General features: G+C 44.6%; 1 protein-coding gene across 2 annotated transcripts in view; it reads left to right on the top strand.

Moving 5' to 3' along the window:
• LOC126544501 (uncharacterized) overlaps positions 1–19,743 on the top strand; it is a 69,375-nt gene that overhangs the window by 10,984 nt on the left and 38,648 nt on the right. For both annotated transcript variants that reach the window (XM_050191844.3, XM_055061777.2), the window contains exon 5: positions 14,036–14,093. In XM_050191844.3, the coding sequence (XP_050047801.2) occupies positions 14,036–14,093 (58 nt within the window). The remainder of the gene's footprint in view (positions 1–14,035; positions 14,094–19,743) is intronic.

Below are 19,743 nucleotides of genomic sequence, written 5' to 3'. Positions count from 1 at the left end.
AAGGTTAATGGGACTAGTCAACTTAGCCTTTTGTGATGATGGTTACTTCTGGACTGTCTAGTGCCAAATGAAGTTTGAGCCATGTCTTTCAAGTGCAGTAAGGGCCGTAATAGATTTTCTGTCTATGATAATATAAAGTGCAGTATCAATTAAAGGGGCCCTGAACGACTTTCTATTGAAGTAGAGAAAGGCATTTGAAGTTAAAATTGGCTATTTCAAAAATACTTTGCCACAAAAAGTACTTCAATGAGTTTAGCAGAAGCGGAGTTGTTGGCAATCAAACACCGCCTTTGCTGTGCTTCTGCTCCTTCTTTAGTGCCTTGCACTGTGAAGGTTACAGCGAAGCGGGGCGTGCCCACAATGCTCTGCTTCTGAACGTTACTGTGGTGTGCAGTTCAAATTTGATTTTAGATGTTCACATAGACGCCACTAATTATGATTTTAGTGCCTATGACGTGCCAAACGTAAGCCAAACGCAGTTGTTATCAGCGAGCTGCAGTGCACTCAGCCAGTGGACTCATCACGGCACACTGCGGCGACTGCAATATCTACACTACGTAGCAGACCGCAGCTACATGCAACTGTAGTGTGTATGCACAGCATTTGCTTTGTCCACGACAGAGCTTGAGTGCGTGCTTGCGCTCGTATGCTCCAGTCTGGCCGTGCTACATAGTGTGGACCGGCCTTGTCCTGCACCAGCCTTGTCCTGCACCAGCTTGACCAATGAATAGTAGCCACATCCAAATTTTGCATATTGAAGTGACATTAATAGCTCAGTGCAATGTGAACTCTGCCAAGGTGTCTAAACAGTAGCATCCAGGAGTAATTGAGAGCTGGCAAGTGCGCGTGTGGTCTGACTTTTAAGTTTCGTGTGGTTCGAGACTAGTTCAATGATCAGAACTAGTCGAAATTGGGGAGACTCGATGGCTATGACACCAATAAGTGCGGTGGCCAAAGCTTAATTCCTACACGGGTTGCTGCAGCCAAGCATAAGCAGACAATAGGCGGCTTCTTTCAGAAGTGTGTTATTATTATCGAGATTCGAAAAAAGATTTTTGCTTACTTCAGCCTGTTCATTAAACTGCATCAATATATACACACAGCAACAGTAGGAAGAAGCACACTGATCCAAACACTCTTCCTGAATGATGTCAGCTATTGGCCAATAGCAGCCACATATGGGAATCTGCTATATTAAGAAACAAAGTGACCAGAGAAGAGTGAGGAGCAGGCTTCTGTTGAAAAGAGAGCATTTGAGGGAAAGGTGACATTGCGCTCCACTTGCGAGCTCCATATGCTGTGCACGACTGCTAAACTTGGCTGAGATGTTCACAGCAACGTGTGCTATCTGCGGACTGTTTTTTCACCAAGCCTAAATGGTGGTCCAGGATCTCTTTAATGTAAAGTAGAATTCAGTTATGCTTCATATTCTAAGCAACATTATATGCCAGTACCTGTGGTTTATCCTGACTAGTAAAAAAAAAATGGCTTATCAGATTTGCTCATTGGCTTATCACTGGCTCCAGTCATGCACTGTGATCATATTTCATGGTCTCGTTTGTATGATATCACATTTGGCGTCAGCACTTCAATGGTTTGTCCAGTAGTAATGAAAAACCACTTGAATCTATGGCCCGAGCTCTCATGAGAGGGAGTTCATTCGAGGCAGAAAGCTCAACAACTGCACTGAGAACCCTTATGTTGCAGATCTGATGGTTGCTTACTGTGAAAAATATGGTATAGCTAATGTATAAGCAGCGATGGATGGCTGTGCAGGCAGGTGACAGAATAACTGACTCCTCTTCTGAATTGTTTTTAGTGCAAGAGTGCTAAACAGCATATTTTATTTCTGCTGGACCTATGAATTACTTGTGCCAAATGTGCAAACATAGTCATGATTGAAACGCAGCCTGTGTAAGAGTTGAGCATTAGCAAGACTGATGAACTTTGAAAACTATTTGTTGGCAGGGCATAAAGAGAAAAAAGGCTCTTTTTGTGACCAGTGACAGCATTAATTCTAGAATGAATGCTGCTCACTGCCTGTTGCGCCTTAAACTTGTATTATTCTTAAGCTTTGCATTGTTTATGTGAAAGGCATGCTCGTTAAAGCACTTCATTCGGGGTATTATGTGTTCTGAAGTGTGGTCTTCACATGCTGCTTACAAAGCACTGAGCAGAGTTGGTCACATGAAAACTAATACTACAGAAGTCATGTGTTGAGGTTCTCTATGTGCATCAGTCAATTTTTGTCAGTCAATTCGTTGCCTCCTGTTGTGTGCATGCATGATTTTGTCTTCACATGTCAGCCTTGCTCCTCTATGTGCACCTGTTTCTGCACTAAATCCTGCTGTAGGGTGCATGCATGTGTGCGTGTTTACAGCATACCGGTTTGCTTCTAAGTGCTCCTCGCTGTCTTTCTATAGGGCCGTTCCTATCATGACACGCATTTCTGCACATGGGTGTACCCAACTCCCTACCCTGCCGCACCAACCCTCCATGCTTCATATTGGGCATTATTGCAGTGAGCTTTTTTCACATGTGTGCTGCCTTGTGTGTATGCTTCCCCAACCCATAGCTTATGTGCATGTTGTGTGTTCTTGTGATGTTTCTACTATTTCTTCATTTTCTTCCACTTTGTATTTTTTACTCTTTTAAGTACTGTCGGTCAGGACTTTGATTGACCTGCGAGTCTGTGAAGAGCTGGTTGTTGCTGATATGTAGACACATCACTTTAGAGTTGCTGTGTCCACATGGGAACTTGATACTAGTCATGTGGCTCGATGTGGCACTTTGGACTTCGGCTGCATCATCCAAGGGTTAGAATATGTTAGTGTTTTGTAATTATAATGGTGCAGTAACAAGCCTTGTATGAACTTTCATCATGCAAACTGGTATGCACCTTGCAAGTTGTTTTAAATCTCTGCGTGTAACTTTGCGTGTTTCTTGTATTATTTTTTTCTTTTTCTTTGGACAAGGTAGTTTGTGGGTGAAAAAGTTAATTTTCAATCGATGGGAACAAAGATGTCTACCCATTTGAATTCCATTACACAATACAGCAGGTAAAATCGGCCATCAAAATCGATGAGCAACAGCTCTGCTGTTTTTCATGCTGCTTTGTCTAATGATGTAAAAAAAACTAGCTCCCGAAACCCTTGTGAATGACTTTTCTTTTTTATAATTACTTCATGGAACTAATGTATTAGCTTGCCCCTTCCCCCCGTTAAACTATATACTGTATTTGTATGTGAAAAAAAAAGTCAAAGCCCCTTTCTTAAAGAAAGATGGTTGAACGCGAAGCTTTCCCCCAATGCAAACTGAATCAAAGCCAATGACCCTGCAATGAACCCAAGAAATCCTGAGCGACTCGATGGTATGCATATGTGTGCTTGTTTAGGATTGTATTTTTTAGCGTTGAAGTTGAAAAAAGATGCATTTCATTAAGTTGCATAGTCGCATCAATGTTGAAGTCACCGCACACGAGGATCAGCGTACTATGTGGCTTTAAGGTCTTCATCGTTTCTGCCAGAAATGTTTCCGCATCGCAACGAGACATGTTCGATCTGATGTACATGCTGATGATCACAAGACCAGTAGGCATCCCGACTGCACAGGCGTCTCCCACATGGTTTCTGCATGCTGTTGCTGATACATGGGACCGGCCTTACGTGCACGATCGCGCTCATGCTTAACGTTAGCGTACGGCAGAAGAGCTGCACCCGCGGCCTACCTTTGGCGACGGCCAGGAATGCATTGCATGGCGTGCATAATGCAATGCAGACATGTACAGTTCGTCGGGGTAGCGTGGAGTTCAACCATCTCTTCAAGAAAGGAGCTTTGTTTTTTTTTTTTTTTTTTCTAGATCCTAAGACGAGCCCGTGTTAACACGTACTTGCTCTCTCTGATAAGTAGGGAAGCTCAGTTAATCGCAACAGGGGTGGTGTAATGCTTAGCAGATGCAACTTGCACTTCCACTGAACTTTGTCTGCATGCGCTACTTTTGCTGACCTCGTTGCTTCGCACCGTTATCAGGTTATCACATTAGCCGGCAAGTCGTCGCTGGCGCAGTACTGCGAATGTAAACTGTAGTGTTCTACCCAGATGTGTAAGTTGGCTTTCTTGCAGTGCATTTTTGGTGCTCACGGACGAATCAGTGAGACGTAGAAACCTTTGCTTTAATAACACGACCACGAATATAACGCAAGGGGGGACTTTCACTCTCTCGGAAAAAGCAAAAGATATATAACTACTATAGTACTGAATAATGCCGCAATGAAACAGAAAACAATACATAAAAGGAGATGCCCATAGGGCTTTATTCATCACTACTGCAAGCTGCCATCGTAAATTAAAGTGAAAGAGTGAGTGCTGTTGTCTTTGTCACTGTTGGCAAGAACGGTGTCATCCTCCGTGACGCCCACCAAGGTTATGAGATAAACAGCACTCAGAAAAGCCTGCAGGGCGATTGAACATGGCAAAACCTTTCATGGTTGATGCGGTGATGCACCACCCAAATTCTAAGACAGCTCGTTTGACAAGCCTGCAAAACAGCGCCTATAGTCTTGTTCGAGGTTGCAATTAACACGCAGTAACCACATTGATGCGGCACTAATGGCATTCTAAATCGAGGGTAGAAAGGTGACGAAAAGTGCCCAGTTGCAACTCTCAGCTTGTTGCTCTTGCGTGAGAAGTGGCAGCAGACTGAAGAGCATTCTGAGGAGAGAAAAATGAAATCAAAAAAGTCTTATATTTGTGTCACAAACCTGGATATAATGCGAGGTGCGTTCAGAGACCAGAAATTTTGAAAAGAAGAAAGTGTTCATGAAAACATGGTATGTATAGCACAGAACTACTCTCGTTAGGCCACCACTGAACCAGTTTGAATTTATAAAAGTCAGTATTGTGAGAATATTTAGAAGTAGATTTTTAATTTAGGCCTTGAGATTTATTCTAAACATGGAAAATCAAAAGGTTACATATTTGAAGCTTTAAGTTTACAACTGTAACCTGGTAAGAAGCGCTGTTATAACAGACTTGAGCGCTTAAATCAAGATCTGTTTCTAATTGGTTACTTAGATTGGACCTTTTCTTTTAGATGCAAAAAGTTTTATGCCTCAGGGCAAGCTTTCGAACTTAAGAAGGGTAAATTATCCTCTTAATCTACTTCATTCATTACATTTTGTTCCGAAAATTGAAATTATTGCAAAATATTTTGGGGTATTAAGGGTAATACTCTTAGCTCTTGAGTCAAGGTAATGGCTTTAGCATTAAACCTTAATGAAATTTTAGGATGTAACATCACTATTGTATGTTAAGCTGCTTGTTACTTAACACAAGCCATGCCTTCACTTATGTGCATCACTGACCACAAGTTGTGGTTGTTTAAAAGGCCTTCTAATGTTTTGCGACTACTCAAAAAAATACTCTGAAGGCCGTATGTCCAGTTGGTTCAATTTTTTCAGGGATGCTCTAGCTAGCTGAATTTATTTTGCTTACTGTGGTAAAGCACATGTAGAAATGATTTAAAGTGCCCGGGTGTGTTGTTGCATTCCTGTTCAGAATGGTAGTTGAGCTCTATGGTGGCATGTTATTGTAAGGATGTTGTAGGCTTTGCATGGATGTGCTTATTTTGGGAGATGCAGACTGGGTGCTTTTTTGGTGAGCAAAGTATCAAAAGCAGTTTGGGCAAAGAATGCACTTCATTGGTGGCTAACATGCTGTTAGTATATATATTTAAAAAATTGAACACTTATTCAGATGATGGTTATAGTTGCTGTGATTGTACAATAGCTCACATTGCAGCATGTGCTGTTCTCTGTTGGTTGTCAGTGTAGTGTATCAGAATTTTTAATGGTGACTAATCTCCAACCTCTTTTCATTACCTTTTTCTGTCCTTTTGGTAAAATGGACTTCAACTGGTCAATCTAGTGAAGTCTCCAACTAGTGACGTGACAAAGCTAAAATTAAGGTTTTTCGTATCTCTGTTTGCAATCACAAGTACATCCAGTCATCTGCACACACATACATTTATCAACATTTTATTTATTCATGTGCAGACCTCATGTAAATGTGCTGCTGTCTATTGATGCCACTTTGCATTTCGCTAGCTGTGAAATGGCCAGAGTGCACTTTGGTCATCCCAAGTAGGACTTCATTTGTAAGGTATTACTGGGACTTGCAAAGCTGTTCTTTTTATTGATTTTCATAGTAATTAACTTGCTTGAAACAGGTGGCATTCTTATCTTTGATTTCTCAATATCTCCAATGATTGTTTTCTTTATCACTGCACTGGAAAATTCTGCACAAGTGTAGAGATTTCAGCACTCTTATTTGAAAAGGCAATGATTAATGCTCGTCACCTTGATGCCATTTCATGCTGTAAATATTGTTATGGAAGGATGAAAGATGAGAGAGGAAGGAGATTGTGGGACGCTGGCTGCTGCGTGTTGTTGGTGGTCAGCCATCTTAACTACTAACTCATCTTGTATACATATTGTAGATAGTCTTTCTATACTCCCAACATCCCCGTAACATATTGGTGGGAGGTGCAGGGTACCACGGCTGGAAACGGAGCTTCGCAGTGGACGTCACATCACCGTCCGCACCATGAACGACGGTGAGCGCACAGGCTCAACGTCGTTGCCGCCTCCAACGTCACCGTTGCCAGCTACGTCGCTGTCACCTTCGGTTGTGGTTGTGCAACCCAAGGATCCTAGAACTTTCTGCGGGACCGATGGCGCCAACGTTGAAGAGTGGGTGGCTATGTACAAACGCGTGAGTGGAATCAACAGATGGGACCCTACGCTTATATGAAGCTAACCCGTTCTTCTACCTAAGAGGCACGGCAAAGGTGTGGTACGAAAACCACGAAGAGGAGCTAACCAGCTGGGACCAATGCAAAGAGAAGTTGACAGAGTTGTTTGGCAAACCAGCCGGCCGTAAAACTGCTGCAAAGCAGGAACTGGCCTCCCGTGCCCAATCCCCACAGAGTCCTATGTCTTGTACATCCAGGAAGTGCTGGCACTTTGTCGTAAAGCCGATCACGACATGACAGAAACTGAGAAGGTTGGGCACGTGCTGAAGGGCATTGTTGACGACGCCTTTAATCTGTTCATGTGCAAAAGCTGCTCTACAGTTGTTGCTATCATTAAAGAGCTGACAATTTGAGCAGGCCAAAAGCCGTGTCTTGCAACCCTTCGCCAGACTTCCCAATACTGCCGCAAACTCGACGTGTCAAGATCAACCCGCACAGCAGCATGCGTCACCATCAGAGGACATGGTGTGAATCGTTCGACGTGAACTGGATGCGATGGCGCCCTTGGCTTTCTGTTCGCTTAGCCCAGATGCTACCACATTTTCAGTTCCCTGCACACAAGCCATCGTTTGCCAGGAACATGAAAACATTGGTTTACATTCTGTCTGTGCTGTTGCCAATCCCAGAGCTAACAAACACCCTTCTACTATTTTCGCTCCACCCCGACGCTTCTCTCCACATTATTGCAACCTGACTCTGTGGAGAACTGCGGACAACCAGCCGATATGTTTCACCTGTCGCCGCATTGGTCATGTCGCCCGATACTGTCGCAACTCGTGGCCCTCAACACCTTGCACGTTGACAAATCTGAGCCGTTTTGATGGGAATGCCCGCAGTGTTTCGTCCACCGCCGAATCTAACAGCGCTGACAGCTCTGTTAAGAACACGTGGTACAGTCGCTCACCATCGCCGTGCGGACACCATTCTCGTTCACCGCAAACACGTCGCCCATCTTCCCATTCACTGCAGCCACGTCGCCTTTTGTCCCCTGCGGCTTTTGGCCGCACCCTTTTGGAAAACTAAGAAATGCAGCCCTCGAAGGTGGTGCTACATTGCCTACTACTGCAGCAAATCCTCTGTCTGTGCCCACAAGGAGAAGTGCAATTGATGTTAAAATATACGGCGTACCTGTCCAAGCATTCGTCGACACTGGAGCCCACGTATCCGTGATGAGTGCTAGCCTACATAGACGTTTAAAAAAGGTCCTCACCCCAGCAGCTGCTCGAGTGCTTCGTGTGGCCGGCGACGGTGTGCTGGTTGTTCTTGGAATGTGTACTACACGTTTAAGTATAGCCGGCCACCCTACTTCTGTTCTCTTTGCTGTGATCGACAACTGCCCTCACAACGTTATCCTTGGATTGGACATTTTATCCACTCATTCTGCTCTCATTGCCTGCACAACCGGCGTTCTTCAGTTAGAACTGCCCCAACTCGCTGATGCTCTGAGCACTGCCCCACTGCACTTGTGCTCGCTTCAGGTGTGTCTGTCACCCGAAGCAGTTACTTGCGTCACTTTGACCGCCCAGTCACAGGTTCCTGACGGTGAATATGTGCTTTGCCCCATCATTGACATGCTTTTGAACTGGAACGTTGTTGTTCAGCATACGGTGGCCACGGTTACTAATAACGACATCATTTTACCGCTTCTGAATTTCAGCCTGTGCCCTCAAGTGATTCCGGCCAGCATGTTCTTGGCCAGTGTCTCTAGTGGTTCCAAATTTGACATTGGGAGTGTGAATGCCGAGAGTGGTTTATCAGCGCCAATTGCAGCTCACAGCTCTGATTCCTTAACGGATGACTTCACGAAAATTATTGCACCTGACCTCACCTCTGCACAGGCCACACACATACGTTTCCTGCTTGAATCGTACAGTGACATCTTTGATTTAAGCGACAGACCTTTAGGCCAAACATCTGTTGTTCACCATATAAACACTGGAGACGCGAATCCTATTCGTCGGCGTCTCTATCCTGTATCGCATGCTGAACGTCGAGTCATCCAATCAGAAGTGGACAGAATGCTCCGCAAAGGGGTCATCGAGCCATCAGCCAGCCCATGGGCTTCGCCCATCGTCCTTGTGAAAAAGACAGACTGTACCTGGCGTTCTTGCGTCTATTATTGCCACTTAAACAAGATCACTCGAAAAGATGTCTACCCACTACCACGCATCGATGACGCCTTGGACTGCTTGCACGGAACTAAGTACTTCTTGTCCGTCGATCTTCGATCCGGCTACTGGCAGATTTCAGTCGATGAAATGGACTGCGAGAAGACGGCCTTCATCACGCCGGATGGCTTATATCAGTTCGAAGTCGTGCCCTTTGGCCTATGCAATGCTCCTGCAACAGTTGAACGTATGATGGACTCTGTTCTGCGAGGCTACAAATAGACCATCTGTCTCTGTTACCTTGACAATGTTATTGTTTTTTCTCCCACGTTTGGCAGCCACCTTACCCGACTAGCTGCCATTCTTGCGGTCTTCCGAAAAGCCAGTCTCCAACAGAACACCACGAAGTGTCAATTCGGGCGCCGTCAGATTACTGTGTTGGGACACCTCATTGACGCATACGGTGTCCAAACAGATCCAGAAAAAGTTCGCACCGTACGCAGTTTCCCCGTGCCACGTTCTGCTTCTGGTGTGTGCTGCTTCGTCGGCCTGTGTTCTTATTTTCTACGTTTCGTCAAAAACTTCGCCGACGTTGCTCTGCCTTTGACAGATCTAAAGGAGGACATGCCATTCTCATGGGGCCCGGAACAGGCTCACGCGTTCACCGCTCTCATCGGCTTTCTGACCACCCCTCCCATACTTGCCTACTTTGATCCATCTGCACCGACCGAAGTCCACACTGACGCAAGCAACCATGGCATCGGTGCATTTCTCATCCAACAACAGAATGGTACCAAGTGCGTGATAGCTTAAGCCAGCCGTCTACTGTCACCTGCCGAGAGAAATCCTCCCTTCTGAGCCACATGTTGTAGTTCAGTACGCTCGTGAAGTCATCGATCGCGCTCACATGGCACGTCAAGTCGCCCGATCTCATTTATTAGCCTTGCAGCATATACAAAAAGAGTGTTATGACCAGTGTCATCGCGATGTTAAGTTCACCCCAAGAACTTGGGTGCTCCTATGGTCACCATGTCGTCGAGTCGGCCTCTCCCAGAAGCTTCTCTCTCGCTACACAGGGCCTTATGAAGTCCTATGTGAAGTTAATGACGTTAATTACGAGATTTCGCCGTTACAGTTTGGTCCATCCTCAAGTTCGACGCCTGTTGACATCGTGATTATTTTCTGGTTGAAGCCATACTTTGCTCAGAATTCTTCGCCTACCATGTGCCGAAACGGCGCTTCAGCACCCAGGGGTCCTGTTAGGGAAGGATGAAAGAAGAGAGAGGAAGATCGGCGGGACGCTGGCTGCTGTGTGTTGTTGGTGGTCAGCCATCTTAACTACTCTGGGTCATCTTGTATACATATTGTAAATACAGTCTTTCTATACGGCCAACATGCCTGTAACAATATTCTGGACATACGACTAGACAGTGGCTGCAACATAGTCAAGAAGGTTGCTTTAGATTTGGTATGTTCGGAAAATAAAGGATGAAGGGGCTGTAGACCAAAAGGTTGACTATGTGACCTGAAGTGGTATTAGTGTCCATTGGTACATACATCTTAATGGCATCAGAGTGGTCTACAGAAAATGTGTGAAAGAGGAAGGCCTCTGATAAAGGACAGAAGGAAAAAAAAAAAATATATCATGCTCAGAAACAGTCCACTAGCATATGAGGCATACTGAAAATCTTCTGGCAGATAAAACAGATTTCTTTTCACATACTGCAGCCCGATTGGGCTGCAGTAGCTTTTCATAAAAGCTCTTCATGTAGCTCTTCATAATATCATTTACCTAAAGCATGCCCCAATGTCATGTTTACTTCCCCTCTTTGCTCATAAGCTGTCATATGGTGTGCTTCACCCTTTTCTTCTTTCAGATCTAGCTCAATTTTTTAGATTCGTGTAGGATGTGCTGCTGTAGGCTGACCACATGAGGGCAACTGGTCTTGAGGTCACTGCCACAGCTAAGAAGGTTGCTCCAAAATTAAATTTTAAAATTGGTGCTATTATATGAGTTCTTCTGGTATTTTCCATACAGACAGCTTGGTAAGCTAGTCAGTGTGTGTTAAAGGAACCCAGAAACGATTTTCACGATATTGTACAAACCTACTGAGTTGTTCTGGTCCTTCTGATCATTGATACACCTAAGTGCTCCACAGAAAGCGTGCAATTTATTATAAGGTTTTAAAAATGTACATCGCTGCCAATCGCAGCACACCGCTCGGCTGAATTTTCAGCCCCCCCTTACCGTTTGACGTAAATTTCCTCAAATGACTGGCTGGCAAATGATTGGCTGCCTAGGGTGCGTCATAGATAATTTTTCCAACTTTATGGTGAACAAATGTTGTTCATGATAGTTGCAATGTTAGTTCATTTGTTTCTATAAAAAGAAAGCAACAGAAATAGAATGCACAAGTAAAATTCCTCACTACACTTAAGTACTTCTGGCACAAAGCAAGCAGACTGCTTGTGTTACGTGCTCCATGTTGACGAAAGCTCCACGGTCAGTGTTGATCTCGATCTGTTTTCGCAAGCACCATGGTTTGCCCTTGTTATGTTGTGGGTCGCAAACGTAGGGACTAGTAATATGTGAAGCTGCGAGATTGCGTCCCCCTGCAAGGCAACAGATGAGCGGAGTGGCTCCAGTGCATCGGTCTTTCGCTACCCGATCGGCGCTAGGATTTGCACGTTTGCCACCGTCACTTTACGCCGGAGGATTACTACCACAATAGTGTTTCGTGTGTCCGGTGTTCGGGTAAGCGTGAGCGTAAGCGGACTGCGCTTGGCTGTTTGACCGTGCCGTTTTACGGGATTAGCAGAGACTCAAACGGGAATGGTTTGCATGGTGCAGCCACCTGGTGGCATAGAGCTTGACCAAACACAATAGCAGTAATGAAGTCTATTCTTCTTTGCTGCCAGTGTCAATTTTCACACGAACATAATCGTTAACACGTTCTTGTAAATGTTTAAAATGTTTTTCACTTGGTTAGAGCAATAATAGCTCTTTGTTTGGCTGGTTAAGCTCTGTGCCACCAGGTGGCTGGACCAAGCAGGCCGATCAGGCCACTCGCGTACGTCTACACTAAAGTTCCTTTGTCAGCTTGAGTTTATGCCTCCACCCATCCGTCGAAACACCCAGCTCACCTGTGGTTGCCGGAATATCAGACACGTTCGGTGCTGCGACAGAATAGTTGCAACGCTCGCTGCTTTGATAGCTGTCACTTGGGGTCGACTGCAAGCAGCTGGTGGAGAGGTTGGAGAGGCTTCGCTTGCTCGCTCCTAGACAACCGGATGTAGACGACACAACGTGCATGACGCATAGCCAGTGAAGGCGGAGCTTAGCCCCTATCATTCGGTGAATGAGTTGAGGAGTAAATGCATGGCTGTGGAGGATGATAACTTGTAATCGTCATCCGTAGCTCTCTTAATATGAGACTCTTCACGCAAATTGTGGTGCAAATGATTAACCTTAGCTGTACCCTACACGTCTGCAGAATTTGTCCGAACCATTTCAGGGGCCCTTTAAGAGCAGATCTTAGCAAAAATAGAAAATGACAGAGGTGAACATACAGGGTGGACACTGAGACACAAGGAAAGGCAAGCGGAACATATACCTCAGGTCACAATGGGCTGCACTTGCATGCACATTCATATCACCCCTCTTTAGTCCAATAATGGGATTCATTGTTATTTAGAAAAATTGATGACATGCTCTATAGCCAGAAGTGCATTTATAATCGTGTGCAATTTTATCACTTAGCTTTCTTTGCATTTTTGTTTTCATAGAGTTGAGACATCTTAAAGCACATCTAGTGACCACGCTCATGGCATTCATTTTTCTTTACGCTGAATAAAAATAAAATAAGCTGTCTCAGCCTGCACCATATAAATACAGCAGTGCACTGGGAAGTGCTCTCCTGTGCCCCTTGGAACCAGTAACATCTCAGCATTGCCATTTGTTGGGCGTGTTGGTAAACTGACTTGGAAAGCATATTGAGCACCAGTGAACAGAATTCTTAATATTGACTACCCATTTTTGGTTAAAAGCTCTGAAATCGTAGATTTCCTCAAAGAAAATTCTGACAAAAGCTTATCAGCTTGCTCCTTTGACATAAAGGACTTGTACTACTCATTGTCTCAAAAGAAACTAAAAGCATGCGTAGAAGAGTGCATAGACAAGTGTGGTGTAGTTGCACTTCAATATTCGGCCGGTTTATCCATTCCGGGCCTTTTAGATATGCTTAGTTGATACTTTCACTCGATGCATGCAGCATGGAATGATGAAATATTCATTCAAAAGCACGGTGTCTGCATTGGTTCATCTTTGGTGCCTATACTAAGTGCCGGGTTCTTGGGAAGCATAAAGATAAAGATGTGCGATAGATTATTGAGGCTCAGGCTATCTGTCGGAATAGCGATACATGTGTTAGTGCCCCTTCGGTCGACTTGTTAGATAAGGAGATGGCTTTTTTGGATAATTAAAATTTGTATGAGGCGGTGCCACTGTACATAGGTTAAATAGGTGGTTGTTTCCTGAAAATAAAAGTTGTTGAAGTTGGCGCATTGTGCTGTCGTCTCCCTTCTGTCCTTGTTCACTGGCGCTAAATATGCTTTCCAAGTCAGTAACATGTGCTTGTGCATTTTATAGTTGTGATGATGGCCAGTTTGGCCAATATACAATATTCATAAAGGGCTTTTTCTAAACCACCTTACACTTGCTGTGGTGGCTGCTAAGCACAATGTAGCTGGTTCTATTTTTGGCTGCAGCAGCCGATGCAGCCCTATTCCAATCAGGGGTGCTATGCAAAAACGGTTGTGTACTGTGCCTTTGGTGCCCGCTTTGGTGCTTAAAGTTGTGAAAGTTCACCTTTCACTACCACGTTTCTCATAGCCCATGTTGGGATGTTAAACCCTGGGTAGTGTTTCTCTGCTCACATCTTACCCTAGATCTTTTAGCAGGATCCAAGCAACTCATAACTGTAGCAGTTATATGTATGTGTATGCATAGTTAATTGTTACTGGAGAGCTCTTCAAGGCTCGTGAAGCAGCAATTTCTTGGTTACTATCTTCTGTATGTTTATCACATTAACCTTTTCCCTCCTTTTTCCTTTTTTAGCCTGCATTGAAAAGAATGAGGAGCTGGATGGAATGTTCGAACTCGCAGAATATTTCAAGTAAGATTTTCGCTGCATTTTTCTGCTCACTTTGAAATCTTTATTTTATGTAATGGTTTGAATGAAATGTTTTGTGACCCGCCGTGGTTGCTTAGTGGCTATGGTGCTGGGCTGCCGAGCACGAGATCGTGGCATTGAATCCCGGCCACGGTGGCAGCATTTCAGTGGGGGCAAAATGCGAAAACACCCGTGTACTTAGATTTAGGTGCACGTTAAAGAACCCCAGGTGGTCCATATTTCCGTTCCCCACTACAGCGTGCCTCATAATCAGATTGTGGTTTTGACACGTAGAACCCCATTTTAAAAAAATGTTTTGTGCCTATGACATAACAGGTGTGTTGCAAACTGCAATTGCTTAAAACACCATTGAACTTTGCACCTGGCAATTTACAGGAGTTCGTAAAGCAAGTTACTTTTCGGCGTAAAATTCAGAAATGGCACGGGCACGGTGCATACGAGAGCTAGTTAGAAGAACCGGGGTATCTAACTGAAACTGAAGGTTTCACTGAAGGAGGGGGGGGGGTGCAACTCAGAACTAAATAGTAATGTAGTGATGATATTCCAAAATCAAATTAAAACGTTAAAGGTTTTCTGTTAAGTTGGCCTCCTCCTCTGAAGCTTTTCATCCAGGCATTGCCTCCACTTGTGGCTCAACAGTGGTACCAAATCTGTAAATGCACCCAAGCTTGCCTCCACTTTAGAAGTAGCAGTGCCGTTATTGAAGGTCTCAGAGTGGCATGTCAGGAGGCAGGTATGTTAGCAATACACACGTAAATACTTGAAATGGGGAGGGGTGACTATTTTTTTGCTTCATAGTTAAACAAGAAATGAGCCATTTTTGCTGAACTAGAGAAAAAAAAATTTGACACTCTGCTTTTAACTAATTTTCACTGTGATATATATATATATATATATATATATATATATATATATATATTTAATGTATAGTAATTGTTGACTTATGTTAATTTGGCCATATTGGGCACGTAGAGTCAGTTTGGATTTTCTGATGTTCAAATTAAATGGTAATGTTGAAATTGGGAATAATTATTTTTTAACCCTTTCGCTGTCTGACCTTTCTGGCCGTGACGCACCCCCAGTGTCGGCTTGGTTTCAGGGAACGAGCATAACAGGGAATGAACATAGCAATTTATTTTTGATTATGATTGGTATACAAATAACGTAGTCAATGCTATATGCACATTTCAGTGTTCTGCAGCTGCTGTTAGTAAACATCATCATCATCATCAGCCTGACTATAAAATCCGTTCAACATCCGAATCTGACGATGCGGAACACTCTTCCTCCCATGCGACTCTGTCCGAGTCCGAATCTGAGCTCGGCTCGTATTCTAAATCGGAATTGAGCCACCGCACCAATGAGCAGACGAAGGTCCCTCGCGCTCAGCCATCCGAAAGTAACCGCGCGCTGGGAGGATGCGCTTTCAGTCGCCCGCACAACGGAGAGAAATGGGACGTTGCGTGATCAAGAAGACAGCGGGAGATGGAAAAAGGCTAAACAAAGTTCGAAGGGCTTTACGTTTACTGCTGCAAGTCGGAAGCGAGGGTTCGGCGAGAGAGCGAAAGCAGCAATCGAGTCACTCTTTTCGGAGAGGCAACGGCACGGCACGTGCGCCTGAACTTGACGCGGGGTAGCAGACACACCAACAGAAGAAAAATAAAAACCTTCAAACCAGCGGAGATGGCAGAACAACCCTTGAACCCATAACCACACGCGCGCGACGCATGATCCAGCGAACGCGGAGCCACCGCACCACTCAGCAAAGAGAAAGTGGGGAGTGGCAGTCCCACCGCACTCTTCAATACATGGGTCAACACAGGTCGGGGAGAATATACGAACTTGTAGAAAGAGTCAACAGATGGCGTGGCCAATTCAGGAGCGCCAGCTTTGCGCTCAGGCGCGAAATTTTGAACGCACGATAGAGAACGTACCGGTACGTCAGTGACACCGTGGGGGGGAAGCGCGATGACGTACCAGTACGTCCGTGACAGCGAAAGGGTTAAAGGAAAAATTGGCATCCGCCTGACTATAGCATGAAGCTACAAAGGAAGCTATGGGAGTTCCAGACACTTGGAAAGACACCCACCTATTTGGAAGTTGGTGGCATGGGATCCCAGACTCCTTTTTTTTTTAGAGCCTTGGTGTTTTGTTTGTCTCTGTGCTTGCACAGCAAGCATAGGAGTTTCAACAAACCTCATCCAATGACGCACCCCCTGAAAAAGTGTGGCTGGGGGGCTGCTTTTACTTGTCTTTTAAACTGGTGGGTTTCCGGCAGCGGGAATCGAATGGCACACCTCCCACAGCTGAGCCGGGCGTCCTACCCACTGGACCATGGCTGTGGAAACTCAAAACTAGTTTCTCAGAAAGAAAGAGAGCTTCGCAGTTGAAGAAAAATTTGTCCTAGTGCAGGGATTAAACCTAGGACCAACAGTTTTCCGGGGCAGTCGCTCTGCCACCTCAGCTAACCAGGAGGCTAGCTGATTACAAAGGAGGTTAACAAGAGTTGGTCACTTCTGACTCATGCTGTACACGGTTCATATTTCCTCACTTATTGTTCTAATTCATTGGTGAGCTACAGCTTTTCTGCCCAGCTAGAGGTTTTTGCAGGATATTTATAATGGGATGCAACGAAACTTCTCCTGTGTTGTTTGCGAACAGGAAAAAAAAATTTTTATTGAACAGCAAGAATACATGGCAGGTTGCACTTTGTCAGGAAGTGAATATATTGCATATTTCACTGTCTACTTCATACCAGAGTTGTGTAGTGGCAACTCCAGAGTTGTAATGTTTCCAAACACCCGAGATGGAATGACGGCACTAGTCTGGCAGATGGAATGGGAACCAGAGATTACGAAATAGACTTGGAATGGAATAAGCAAATAGTCCTGGAGTGCTAAATGTTGATATTAAAGGGCCCTTCACCAGGCTCCATAGCAAATTTGGGTTATATGCTGGAAGGTGTTCTATGTCCTCTAGGGAGCGTTCTGCTGCAAAAAATTTTCGAATTGGTTCATTAATAGCCGAGATTGAAATATTTCAGTTCCACGAACCCATGATTTCAGGTGGCGAGGGCCATTGCCAAGAAAGACACTCTCTCCGCTTGCCCCGTCTAGCCTTTGCAAGCGAAATTCCTTCCTTGCGTTCACCCTTAGCGGAGCTCGAGGATTGCGTGATGCATACGTCATGGGTCTCGCCTTCATTTTTTCCCCTCGCACTTCCGCTGACGGCATCACGCGCGAGCTGTTGCGTTTGTCTCGTTTCGAGCAGCACACGATTTTGTGCGCTGCGCACGAGTACGCCTGACTAGCGGTATAAGTCAGTGCTACACGAATACAGTCGAACCTCAATATATCGAACAGTGCGGTGATCGCGAAATAGTTTGATATAGCCAGAATTAGATATATAAAATCACATAAGAAACGCGTCAGAAACTTCTGCACACCAGTCGATAAACCAAGGGCGTGATTGGGGATCGTTGTTCGGAGCGTATGTTCGGTTGCACCACGCGCAATTAGCCTAGGCTGCGCCAACTTCGTCCGCCGCGCGAAGTCGGCGCAGCCGAGGCCAATCACTTCTTATTGGCAGCCTTGTGCTTAAACACGGAGTCCTCAACACTGTCTAAACAATCGAAGCGATAGGCTGGCGGCCTTGAAGGGCCATAGCAGCTATAGCCTCATATGAAGTTGGGAGCGAGGCAACATCAGCGCTTGTAGGATCAACCTCGGCAGCGTCTTCATTTGGCCACTACTTCTGTTGCGATCTCCACATGCGTCAATCAAAGCATTTTTAAACCCGGTCAATAACAAAGTATTAAGTGACGTCTGCCAAGGCATCCATGAAGGAGCCCAGCGAGCGAGCTCTCTCGCGCATCTTTGTGGATGCAAACCACCAGTCCTCGCGAGATGCGGCAGGCGCAGAGTGCAGCCGCGCGCCACTTATGGCTGCACCAAGGAGGAGTCAGTGCGGCAAATGCAATGGGTCATTGACGTTGTTTAACTAGCCAAGCCGCCGTGTGCGTACGCCACTACGTCTAAATGGCGCCAATGGCGCGATTGATGTGGGCAGCTATAGTATGGTGTACTGGAATAGCAGTCGGGAAAGCTCACCGCCTGTCAACAGAGTGCACGTGGTCTGGGGTGGCGGAGTTCGATATGTCCATTTTACATCCAACCCCGTTCGAAATAAAAAAAATTAAAGATGCATGCGATTTTCCAGGTGATATAGAAAGTGTTTGATATACGCAATAATTTGATATATCCATGTTCGATATATCGAGGTTTGACTGTACTGAGGCAGAGACAAGAGGATCACAGAGCATGATCCTGTGCTGGAACATGGCAGAAAATGACAGTTTTTGGTGTCTGCACGTGCGACTGCATGACGTGGGAACAAGCAGACAAAATGGAAGTATATCACTCTTGCTGCAGTGCGAAGTAAAACAAAAATATGCAGACATTCGGTTCGTGTGCTTTGTGTGTGTGTGTGTATACAATTACATTCATCATTGTTGCAGAAACGAAGTCAGTAATCAAAAACCAAGTGAATTTAACAAGGACGGTAATTAGTGAGAAAGTGGTTGTGTTCCATAGTTGGTGTGTGTCCGGGGTATGAACCACGTAGCGTTATGACGAGTATTGTATTTTTTTATGCTTTTGGATAAGTTGGATAGGTGTTCAATAAAGTGACTTCCTCGCTTTTTTTTTCCGTAAGGTACCGTTGCAAGAGTAAGTTATTGAATAGTAAATTTACGGGACAAGCTTGAAGTTTCTTAAAAAGGGGTTCAGTGTGTTCATCATAGGCTGAGTTGCTAATCGCACACGCAGCCTTTTTTTCTAATGCATAAAGTTTAATAATGTTTGACCCTGTAGTGTTGCCCCAGACAAGGTGACAGTATTTTAGGTGTGAAAAAAGGGAGTTGTAGACGAATAGCTTGACAGAAGTGGGCAGAGAAAAGCGTACCTTTGCAAGGGCACCCACCACGCCTGCAAGTTTACCACTGAGCATGTCGAAATGTTTATTCCAGGTTAAATGTTCATTAAAAATGATGCTAAAGCATTTAACCGATGAGGTTATATCAACATGCGAGTTTCCTAAAATTGTGAAGTCCGTAATATTAGCCCTCGAATTTTTAGGTTGAAATAGAATGGCTTTCGTTTTGTTTGTGTTAATGGTTAATGAGTTTACTCAACACCCACTATTAAGCTTATTTAGTGCTGACTTATGTACAGAAATTGAAGCACTGTCTACAAGAATGTGTAGAAAAAGATGGTGATTATATAGAAAAATAGAGCAAAGTTTCATCTTTCCAATTATCTAAATTTCTATGAGAATAAACAATGTTGTCTATTTTTAAAATTGATGGGAACCTTATTTCTGGATCAACCCTCGTATCTTGTCCCCGTTCATTTGTGCCATTCTTCTTTGAGTCGAGAATCTTGACCTCCAGTATGAGCTGAACTGCTGCATAGCATGTCGGGGTTTTATGCATACATTGTTTGTACAACCCACTTCTTGTATGTCGTCGGGGCATCTGAGCAGCACATGGAACAAAGAATCGGTATAAAGCTTCTTATAATACTGCGACAAAATGGGGTACAACTTTATCACATGTGTCAACAGCTTTGTGGAG

Source organism: Dermacentor andersoni, chromosome 1, assembly GCF_023375885.2.
Source record: "Dermacentor andersoni chromosome 1, qqDerAnde1_hic_scaffold, whole genome shotgun sequence".
Taxonomy (NCBI): Eukaryota; Metazoa; Arthropoda; class Arachnida; order Ixodida; family Ixodidae; genus Dermacentor; species Dermacentor andersoni.
This window is presented reverse-complemented; position numbering and strand designations above follow the sequence as displayed.